Genomic DNA, 11892 nt, shown 5'->3' with positions numbered 1-11892 from the left:
GCCTTAGTAAAAACAACACAAGAAAAGTTATTTTTACAAAGTACTCCTCAGCAGATTGTACAGATTGGTAACTGGAGGAAAGCAGGCCTAGATCATAAGACCTGACATTCTGAATTCCTATAGTCAGAAATGCTGGCCCAACCCCAAGACACCTCAAGCGAAGCACTAAGTCTGGGGATTAAAGGGGCTCTTCAGTCTAGGCCTTAATTTAAAGAAGCCTCACCTAGTAACGGCTCTATTTCACAATGCTGAAGCCTTTCTCAAATATTCACAGGGCAAAGGAAAGAGATGAACAGAGAAGTGAACTGTACAGACAGACATGGAGTGGAGGCAGGAGTCAAGCATATATGAGGCTGGGTGTGGCTATGTGAGGGGATGAAGGGTCAGTATCGGCATGGTGTGGGTGCTAGGACACTGTATGAGAGAACTTCATGCCAAGTTTTAAGACACTACAGCATTATTTATTTGTTTGTTTAGACAGGGTCTCGCTACATGGCCCAGTCTGATCTTGAACTCACTATGTAGGCCAAGCTGGCCTGGAATTCATGGCAATCCTCCTGCTTCAGCCTCCCAAGTGCTGGGATTACAGGCGTGAGCCACCACATCCAGCGATGTGACACTAATGAAATAATAGAGAACATCAAAGTATATTTCAGGGATTAAGTGTAAATACTGCTTCATAAAGTTTTAGTTAATGTTCTTTTTCCCCAAAAACAATGGCTTTGGTATGCAGCCCAGATTAGCTTTGAATTCACAATTCTCCTTTCTCTGCCTCTGGAGTACTAGGATTAGAGGCATGTTCCACCATGCCCTAGCTCAGTCTCAGTCTCAGTCTCTCTCTCTCTCTCTCTCTCTCCCTCCCTCCCTCCCTCCCTTCCTCCCTCCCTCCCTCCCTCCTTCTCTCCCTCTTTTCCTCCCTCCCCCCCCCACACAAATACATAAATGCATGTACAACATATTTTTCTGTCATATAGCATACTAGGGTAAATGTATGTATAAATGTTAGATTGAGCCAATTTAAAACTAGGCAGCTATGGTCTGTCTGGCTCAGTGATAAAGAATGCATATATAAAATGAGGATTTAGCCGGGTGGTTGTGGCGCACGCCTTTAATCCCAGCACTCAGGAGGGAGAGGCAGGCGGATCTCTGTGAGCTTGAGGCCAGCCTGGTCTACAAGAGCTAGTTCCAGGACAGGAACCAAAATGGTACGGAGAAACCCTGTATTGAAACACAACAACAACAAAACATGGATTCAATTCCCAGCACTGCAAAATGACAAAAATGAAAGTAGGTAAGCAATCTAACCACAGAGAAAGAGATACAGAGATGGTAAGTGGACATGTTAAGAGACACTCAGGCTGGGTACAGCTCAAGGGTAGAGCACTAAAACAGTGTTCAACACATTGTTACCAATTCAAATAAACCTAAAACTTCCAAAAATGGCTAAAATACAAAAAAGTAGTGTTAGGAATTTTTCCTAACACGAACTCTCTGCTGATGCAAATTCTCAATCAAACCAAATCAAAACAAGCCAAATTAAAAAATATCCAGGTTTAATGGGAGTCCTTCACTTTCAGGTGGCCCCAGGGGGAACCCGGAGGCCACAAACAGGAACCACCAGAAGGAAAGAAAAGAGACCACGTGTTCCTCTTTTGGGAGTTCACTTAAATAATCTGTGGGAGTGGCTCTGACCCCTCCCTGGGGGGAGTCAGGACCTGGCCTGCTGGGATTTGGAGTCCAGATCAATACAACTCTCAGGCCTGGGGGCTGGGATAGATGTAAGGGGCTGGGGTCTACACTCCCTACTTAACAAGTAGGAAGATCAATTCCCGCGAAAGTGAACTTTCATTCATTGTGATAAACACACACGCACACAAAATCAGTCCACTTCATACAAAGCCTAGCAGTTCCTTACAAATCACAGTATAGTTTTTAAATTCTGAAATCCTGCTTCAAGTTGTAATACAACTAAACATAAAATTTAAGTTCCCACAAAAACCTGCACACAGCAGTTTGCAGAAGCTTTATTAATAATCATCTAAACCTGGAAGCAACCAAGGATATCTTTCAATAGGTGAATGATTAAACAAACCGTGTGCCTCCACAAATGGAACAGTGATAAGAAAATAGCTAACAAGCCATGAAAAAAAATGGAAGTTTGATGCATACTGCTACCTGAAAGCAGCATTTTGAAAAGGCTACAATTACGTGACTTTCTGAACTAGGGAAAAACAGAGTCAATAAAGGATCAGTCGCTGAAGGGGAAAGAGTGGGGGAACCTTCAGGGGCTAAAACTATTTGAATGATTAGGTGCCTAAAATAGATGCACTTTGTTGTTATGCATCTGTCAAAACCCAAGGAACTTTACAAAACAAAGACTAATCCTTAATGTATGCTAATCGCTTTTTAAAGATCAGTTAAGAAGTGAGGCTCCCAGTGACAAAAACCACCTTACAAATGTATGCAAGGACAAGCAGGTGGTGGCCTCAGGCACTTAGGAAATGAATAGACTCAGTAACACTAAACATAAAAAGAACTGGGCTTATCACTGGACTCCAGGGGGTCCAGTTAATGAGTCTGCCCCAGTTTATAGATGTATATGTAAATGACTGGTGGGTGGTGGGTAAAGTTTTCTCAACTTTAAAGTGGGAATTTTACTCAAAACTGGAAAGGGGGCAAGAACGAGGCCTGTGATGGAGGAATTTTAACTGGAGACATCAGCAGTAACTCTGTGTTTAGGTTAACATAAATTCAGGGAGATAGCTATAATCCTCATTCCTCAAGTGTGATTTCCTTCATTAACAATACAGTATTCAAAAGGTGGGAAACTTAATCCTACTTCTGTCAGATGATCAAAGACAACATCAACAGTCACGATCTTATTCCTAAAATATACTCGATATATTGTTCTGAGAACAGCACTTAATCTTAGTGCTTTCCCTCCGCGAACCCAAAATCTGGGTTTAAATAATGACAACATTCAGAAAGAAAATTTCCCTGTAATACCTTTAAATGGTACTCCTTTAAATTCCCAAAGTCAATAAAAATAATAAAAAAATTCCCAAAGTCATCAAAACAAGAGTAAGGAATGAGGCAGGAACTTAATAGGAATGTATTACCACTGCGTCAAACACTATAAGAAATGTACCAGAGTCTCTATGCCTTGGGAGGAAGGAACTAGATGGAAACTCTGTGTACTGAGAAAAACGATTCTGAAGGTTGGCAAGATTGCTCTGGGAGTAAGGGCACTTGTGTCAAGCCTGATGACCTGAGTGAGTTTAAACCTCATAGGCATAACTGACTCCTAAAGTTGTTCTTTGACCTTCATACACCCCTACCTGAAATAGATAAATGTAAAGAAATTTCAACAATTAAGTCTATTAATTAGAGAAACTTTTAAACATTCCAATTTTTTTTTAAAAAAAAAGGAAAGTCAACCCAGGAAAAGTTATAGATGAATCTTAAATAGTATTGAGTGTGTGTGGGGGGGTCATTCTGGTAAAGCTACATACATATTGCATAATTCCCAATATATGGCATTCTAGAATAGACAAAACTATAGAGTGGGTCCACAAATAAAAAAAAATGAAATTCTTTAAAATTTGTTAAAGCCAGAAGAAGTCAAAAGGAACAATTAAATTAAATAGTGTCCTGGGTAGGCTTCCCGCAACAGAAAAGGTTCACCAGGAGGAAACTGAGGAAATGTGAATAAAGCGTGGTCTTTACTTAATGTATCAATACTGATTTGTTAATGATGACAAATGTGCTCCATTAAATGTTCATCATAATGTGGCATATGGAAACGTTAATAGTCTCACAATCATTCTGCAAATCTAAACCTTTTCTACAATTTGTTAAAAAGCAAAACAGGTCCTCCGACCCCAGGTTTGCAGGGTATGTTAATGCTAGTGTGTTTCTTAAGATGAGGCAGGACCACCTTCTGTTCGAAGGAAGTGAGACTTGAATAGAGGATTTCAAAATCCCCAGGAGGGGATAGAGGGAAGACAGAGAAGAGGGAGGAGAGGGGGTGGGGAGGAGAGGGGGTGGGGAGGAGAGGGGGTGGGGAGGAGAGGAAGTAGGGTTAGGAATAGGAAAAGCAACCTAGGAGAAGTGGGAGAAGGAAGGTCAAGGGACAGGATGAAAGGAGGGAGGAAAGAATAGGGAAGATGAGAGGAGAGACTATGAGAATGAATGATTTCTGCCAGGAGATGTGGGAAAATGAAATGCCATCTTCTGACACTTACTAGGTCTCAGGCCTATGGGAAGGTACTTTCAGTATTGGCCCGACCTATACAATCTGCCTCAGGGTCCATTCCAGTAAGCTGTACGTGGGTCAAGGCTACACACCAGGCCCGTGACCCCAACTGTCTCTAACTACTATGAAGCTGTGCAAGCCTGGCTACCCAGGACAAGGTATCCTAAGAGGCCACTCTCAACAAGCATAAGATGAGTGAGCCAACTCATGGACAAGCAAATCAAAACCATAGAATGAGTTCTAATCAACAGTAACTAATTTTATATACAGGTGAGACTTCAGGAGAGACTCAAAGAGAGGACATTTTGTGGGCTAAGGGCAGAACCAACACTCTGTAAAATACCCATGGCACAGGGACCCACTTACCCCTGGTTTAAATGATGGCAGGCCGAGCCCTACACCAATAGTGGCCTTGTTAGGATTCACCACTGAATTATAGTGGATATTCCGGTGGTAGCTGACACGGATGGGTTCATCTTCATTTTGATGGATCCCATGGAATGTGTTGATAGGTTCTGCAGAGAAAGAGAAGGAGGGAGCATCCACAGGAGACCCAGTATGGTTGGCTCTGATGAAGCACCATTAGTCCCTCATCTACCCACTACAGAAGTACCTGTGCTGTATTGATACACCTCCACAGGACGGTTGTACATCTCTGCCATAGCCTGCATCTCAATGTGGTTACCATGGCAGTTGTTTTTCCTCTTGCGATTGATATAGGTCGTGAAGTCTTCTGTGACATAGTTGGAGAAGTAGTCAGCATTCTTCATCTGTAGAAGGGATTAAAAATTAAGGTCTGTATACAAAAGAGATCCTCCTACCCTCCTCCTGTCCCAAGGCCTCCCCAGGATCTCACCAGATAGTCCATGCAATGTTTTCGTACAACCTCATGCATGTCCTGGTCTCCATACACCTGGTCAGCTGGGGGTGCGGGGACAAAAGAAAAGAAAGGATGGAGTTACAGCTGTCATCACAAGAGTTCTGAGTCACAGAACATCATTCATTAGAGGAAAGACGGGCTGAGGGACTAGGGAAAGTCCCTTTTCGACACCAAGCCCGGAGAGGTCTTTTGTGTGCTGTAATGGGGTGGTGGTAAATGGCAAGCTAGGTCTGAAGATGTGCTGAACTTGCACACATAAACCAGGTGTGGTGGTGCCATGTCTTTCATCCCAGCCCTCAGGATATGGAAGTGGGATGATCAGATTATCTTTATCTACAATGTAAATTCGTCAGACTCTCTCAGAAAAAAAAAAAGAAACCAGGTTAGACAATCTTGAAGAATGAGAAAGTATAGGGTGTATATATAAGTATAGCACAGTCAATGGCCAGCAAGATGACTCTGAATAAGTCCTGACACGTGAGACTCACATAGTCCTATGACCTCTCTACATATGCCCCGTGGCATGCCACCACAATCTCCATACCCACCAAGAAATAAAAATGTAGTAACAAAAGGTTTTAAAGTGACAATGTCAAACTAGAGGTTTCCTCAAAAAGTAAAATGGCCTTTGTAAATTACAAGTACAAAGGAGGTTAGTACACACCTATAATCAAGGCTAGTCAAGAGAATTGCCAAGGTCAAAGACAACCTAGATCACTGGAGTGAGACTCCATTTCAAATGAAAACAAACCAAACCCTACATTCAATGCCTACCACCACTACCACAAAAAGCATAAAACCACCATGCCCTACCATGATTAGAATCTTTTTGTTTTGTTTTTTCAAGATAGGGTTTCCCCGTCTGTAGTCCTGGCTGTCCTGGAACTCTTTGTAAACCAGGCTGGACTTGAACTCACAGAGATCTACCTGTCTCTGCCTTTTGAGTGCTGGGATTAAAAGTGTACAATACCATCACCCAGCTATGATTAGAATCTTAACCAGAAGAAAAGAAGAAAAAATACTTACTCTGCCAAATAATAACTAGTAGGTTAAGTAGCCAGAGACAAGTTTTCTGGCTTGATTCTCTGGCTACCAGACAGGTACGACCTGGCAGGTCTCTAGTGGACAATAAGTATAAAGTGGTAGAACCTCTCTATTACTCAATTCATTAAAGGTGTACACAAGGCCTCTACTGAAAGTAGAGGGCAGCTCACACCTAAGTGCACTGCCAGCTCAGGACCTGGTATAGCAAAAGAAATTGAATATAATCTGCTGAGCAGCCACATAGGCTGAAGCACGGAAGCAGGAGTCTCTTCTCCCATAACGTGGGTCTGAAGATAAGGCAAGCCTGACTTTCACTAGCTGCCTTGAAAAAGGGAATTTCCCTGTGTTTCCCCAGAGGTTCACCGCACTGATGGGATCCCCCTGGGGCTCAGGGATGCTAGAAATGGGAGCATGTCCACCAGTCAGGCCTGGCAGTCTTTTCTCTGAAGACTTGCCAGCAGGTCTTCACTGCTTTCTGATTCCCTCCATGAGGGTTCTGTATGGTACGGAAACAAAGGCTGCACTGAAAAAGAAAGTGGGCAGCTACAACAGCCTCAACTCATCCTAGAGGTGAAGATACCTGAGGGGTGGAGGAGAAGGGTCTGTGAAGGCAGGAAGGGGTAGCCCCTTCACTGATGTAAACAAGGATGTGGCTTCTGTGGCCACACTCCCCTCCCCAGCACTTCCAGCAAGTCACATGTCCTGCATACAAGCTGGGGGTGGGGATTAGGGGCTGCTGCTGCCTTTCTTAGAAGCCAGGACCACAGAGGCTGCTGTGGCTGCTTGGGCTGCTGGAGGAGCTATTTCTGTAGGCTGAGCTTGGAGGCAGTACAGTCTGCAGCTGCCATAAACAGGAACTAAGATGGGAGTGAAAGGGTTAAAATAGGGGTAGGCTACCAGGCTCCATGAACTGAACTGAGATAATGGGGACTATGTATCTCCTACAGAAGGGATCTCTCTTTGTCAGAGCTAGATGCCAGATTTGGGGGGGACACGACGGGGTCTTTTATCTTGTCTTTTTCTGGCAGAAAGTTCATGTCACCTCTTAGCTGTGTGGCACTGGACAAGGTCTTTCATTTCTGGGTTGAAATTCATAAAGTGGGGACGTAACTCTTCTTTCACTTAAAATGGTATTATAAAGACTATAGAGGGCTGGGAATATGTCTCTGTGGGAGAACATGGGTGCTAGGTTCAATCTCCAGTAAGGGGATGGGACTACAAGAGAAGGTTTGTCAACTATTTGTAACATAAGCAGTGGTCAAGAAAACAGGTGCTCCAGGCCAGCCTGGTCTACAAAATGAGTTTCAGGACAGCTAGAGCTACGTAGAGACCCTGTCTCAAAAAAAAAAAAAAATCAGGCAAGCCATTGCAACTCCTATTATATTGCAAGCTATCCACCAGTCAGGGAGAGTGCTGAGAGAATTGCTTATTAAGCCCTTCCTCATTTCTGTTGCACTTCCTCCACCAGAGGAAAGCCCCAAATGCAGAAAAGGAGGGGTATCCCTTCAATTACAAGCACCGCTAGCTCTCTTTACAGAATTCAGTGCCTTTGTTCAAAACTTTGACAACCAAATTCCTACCAAACTAGCAATACTCGCTTTATGTGTAGGGCCCTTAGGCACAGGCAAGTTATAGTACTTATAGACTCATCCCAGCTTTTGTAAGAAGCAACAACCTTGCTGGCCTCAACCTTACAACAATCCTCCTTCTTTGGCCTCCAAGTGCTGGGATTGTAAGTATATAACACCATACCCAGTGTATACCTTAACTTCGTAATTATTAACATCTAATAAAATATGCATCTCTAGTCCAAGGATATAGACACAGTACCTCCCCATCAAGAGGAAAAATTTTTCTTCAATGTTATAGGCAAAGCACATCATAACATGAATTAGCTTTTCTAATTTTCCTAGTCCTACTAATTCTGTCCTTAGGAAAATTCCTCCTCCTCCCAGATTAGCATGTGGGGGCCAGGATGGACTTCCCTGTGAGGGGTGGACCAAGGAAGGAGAAAGAGTGGCCCACTGGAACCACAAATAAAGGGGGAATTCAGAGAAATTGTTTTGACAGAAACTGAAACTTTTCTTGCTAACACTGCACTTGGCCATATGCACCTGGTTTCTTCTTCCAGGGTCCAGCTGGAAGGGGGTCCCCCACTATATTCCACCTCTGTCCCCTTTCTACGCAGGACTCACAAGTTCTCAGTACAGTAAGATCATTAATTAGTTCTATTACAGACTTTTCAAACAACTCATTTGATCCTCACCAAAAAAACAAAACAAACAAAAAAACAAAAGTTACACAAGATGGGGGAGGCACTGCTATAGAAATAGCATAGCTAGTTCAGGATCACGTATTTATCACATGGTTGCTGTCAAAGATGGAAAGGCACCAACACCTGGTCCCAAGTGACGTTCCCCCACCCCACCTCATGTCTCACAGCCACCTTATTATTTTCCTAGGGCTAGGCCTGATCCTAGATGTCAGTTTCCCTGCTAGCACAAGGAATGATTTGAAACAAGGGAAAGGCCTGTAACTGAGCAGAGATAACAAGTATCAGGGACTGCACACCACACTTCTCTAGATTCAACACGAATCTTCCTCCCCACACACCATACTACTTTGCTTTCTCTGAACACACAAAGATACTCACATAGAAGCACACATATATACCCACATGCAGCCTGTAGGGCCTCCAAAAGACTGAAATCTTTGAGACTAAATACCCACATGACCAACTCCACAACACAAAACCACAGCATACTGTGAGTATATGTCCTTGTCACCAATCAGGAAAGAATGAAGACTAGACAAGATGTGAGACTGCATACTCAGGAAGCCATGCCACTTCCTTCCCAGCCTTTGCTAGGAATAGGTGGGAGAGGAATGATCAACATCTCTAACAAACTTCTTTCATCCTTCTCCTCTACTGTCTGCAGAAGTTCTTTTTCTTCAGGATCCCTAAAATGCTTGAAAAACAAAAAACAACCTGCATTTGCCCACACATACCGGGAGAAGCAAGACATAGATTATTCTGCACCCCCCACAAAGATTATCTTACTGTATGTTCATGAGTTTTGCCTGCATGTACATATGTGTGTCACATGCATACCTGATACCCACAAACAGGAGACGGCACTGGTTTCTCTGGAATTATAGTTAAGGAAAGTTGTGAGCCACTTTGTGAATGCTGGGAACCCACGTTGGTTCCCACTTGCAAGAGCAGCAAGTACTCTTAAGTGTCTTTCCAGATCCACTACTTTTCTGCTGTGAGAGTCTGTTCTCCTCTCATCACATGAGTCTTATGGACTGAACTCGGGTTGCCAGGCTCAGCAACAAGTACCTTTACTGACTGAACCATTTCACTTCACTGATTTGAGTCCAGATTTCTAAAGGGCAGTAAATATAGGGTACTCCCTGCACTGGAGGGACATGGAACCACGTACTCCTCAGGTGGCATCTGCCTGACTATTTTCCCACCATTAAGTTCTGCTAAAGACAGAAAAGGAAGCTTGGAGGCTATGCAGATGACTCAAGAGGTAAAGGCACCTGCTGCCAAGCCTGACAACCAGAGTTTGATCCCTAGAGCCCACGTGGTGGAAGGAAGAAGAGACTTCTTTAAGTTTTTCTCTGATCTCCATGTAAACATACTATGTTGTGTACACACACACACACACACAACACACACACACACAATGGTATGCTTAATAAAGAAAGCTTGGTTTTTATGGAGACCCTAAAAACAAACCACACAAACATGGATACACACAGCAGCAAGGAGCAACAGTAGATCTCCACTGTCCTTCTGCTCCTGTGGGAACACTGGTCCCACTGATGAAAAAGGAGTAAGGAAAAGGTCCTACCCATCTATCAACCAACAATGGTATTGCATACCCAACTGTTCCACTGGGTACAAACTATGCACAAGACACATGACCTCAGATCCAATCTGAGGTATATGCTTTTTTGCTTGAGGATTCCCAAGGGGAAATGGGAAAACACAAAGATGCTGAACAGAGAGAGGTCAACGGAGACAGGTGTACAGGAAATAGCACAGAGAAATCTCCTGTGTCTTGATATAATCTCAAACACTGCTGTTCTGACATTGGTTGAGTGACCTACATAAGACAGGGTCCTGGCTTTATGGTGAGGCCTTAGTTGCTCATTTTATAAAGTTGTCAAATCTAAGGCCAAGAGGTGGTGGCGCACGCCTTTAATCCCAGCACATGGGAGGCCAGAGTCAGAAGGATCTCTTGAGTTTGAGGCCAGCCTGGTCTACAGAGTGAGATTCAGGACAGTCAGGGCTACAAAGAAAAACCCTGTCTCAAAAAAGCAAAAACAAAATGAAAAACCTGTCAAAATTAAGTTACAAAGCATGACATCAATATGTCTGCAATTCCAATACTCAGGAGGTTGAGACACAAAGAGCATCACAAGTTCAAGGCCCAAGGCCACCTGGTCAACCAAGAAAGTTCCAGGCTAGACTGGGCTAGGTCTGCTCCAAAAAATAAACAATAATAAAAAGCAAAATCTTAAAAAATTACCTAACAGCCATCCTTCCCAATGTTGATGATCCATGTTCCAAGTCCAAAACAACCAGAGACATGGGTCTGGATAATATTTCTGGGCTATAACACAAAGCTCTAGGTACTCTCTCCTGAAGTCCATGCAGACACCTCTATGTGGCTTCTACTTGGCCCAAAGGCCGGCACCACTGCCATGGCCAGGGCTAGATGTTTCTGCTGAGTCAAACCCAAATGGAGGAAAAGGGAGCGAGACTTAAGTTTCTAAGAGGAGGTTATCTTGAGCACAGCAGGGGCAAGGTGGATCATAGGATACCCACCTCCACCCAAGAGTTCACTGATGCTCATAAATCTCTAGGAAGAGGTGCCAGGGAGAAATGGGAACAAGCAATTGATACTGGTTCAAAAGTGTTGTCCTAATGTCAGTGGTAAAACAAAGGGAAGAAAACCACCTGCCTAAGATTCTCAAGAATGGAAGAATAAATTCTAGCTGGAAGGAAGGTCCAGAGATGTCAAAGAACAGACAAACTAAGAAGCTAGACCAGTGGTTCTCAATCTTCCTAATGCTGTGACCCTTTAACACAGTTCCTCATGTTGTGGTGACCGCCCCCTAACCATAAAATTATTTTGTTGCTACTTCATAACTAATTTTGCTGTTATGAATTATACTATAAATGTCTGTGTTTTCTGATGGTCTTAGGTGAAAGGGTCATTCAACACCCTGGGGCCTCCTGTGTATTCTTTGAACACCTAAATGTCCCCACGCAAACTCTACCATTGTCACTTCCCTTTCTATCTCTGGTAGTGCTGGGCATCAAACCCAGGGTCTCCTGAATGCTAGGCAAAAGCTCCACTACTGAGCTAATACCTTCTGCCGTCTTTTCAGACCTTCAACTGATTCTATTTCATGGGATAATGATCCAAAATTTTCAGGAGGGCCTGGAGCACACAGATGAATGTATGGCACACAGTAGGGTCAGGGAAACAACAACAAAGTGCCATATATGTGGGCAAGTCACTCAAGTCCAACTCTCCATTACATGTTCCCTTCACTGTTTAATACATGGTAGGAAGTTAAAGCCTGCAAGCCCTGGTACAAAGCCTAAAGTGATGACCATCTGTCCCTGTATAAGCCAGGCTAGAAACAGGGGGACAGCAGAAAGCCTGGGGACAAAGTCCCCTTCCCCGGC

At 43.6% G+C, this 11892-nt stretch overlaps 1 protein-coding gene across 5 annotated transcripts in view; it reads right to left on the bottom strand.

Moving 5' to 3' along the window:
* Otud5 (OTU deubiquitinase 5) overlaps positions 1-11892 on the bottom strand; it is a 29908-nt gene that overhangs the window by 2905 nt on the left and 15111 nt on the right. For all 5 annotated transcript variants that reach the window (XM_057759424.1, XM_057759425.1, XM_057759426.1 and 2 more), the window contains 3 exons: positions 5112-5176; positions 4869-5025; positions 4622-4770 (listed from right to left, as the gene is read on the bottom strand). In XM_057759424.1, coding sequence (XP_057615407.1) covers positions 4622-4770; positions 4869-5025; positions 5112-5176 — 371 coding nt within the window. The remainder of the gene's footprint in view (positions 1-4621; positions 4771-4868; positions 5026-5111; positions 5177-11892) is intronic.

Source organism: Chionomys nivalis, chromosome X, assembly GCF_950005125.1.
Source record: "Chionomys nivalis chromosome X, mChiNiv1.1, whole genome shotgun sequence".
In the NCBI taxonomy this organism is placed as follows: Eukaryota; Metazoa; Chordata; class Mammalia; order Rodentia; family Cricetidae; genus Chionomys; species Chionomys nivalis.
Note: the sequence above shows the minus strand (reverse complement) of the source record. Positions and strands in the feature narration are given on the sequence as shown.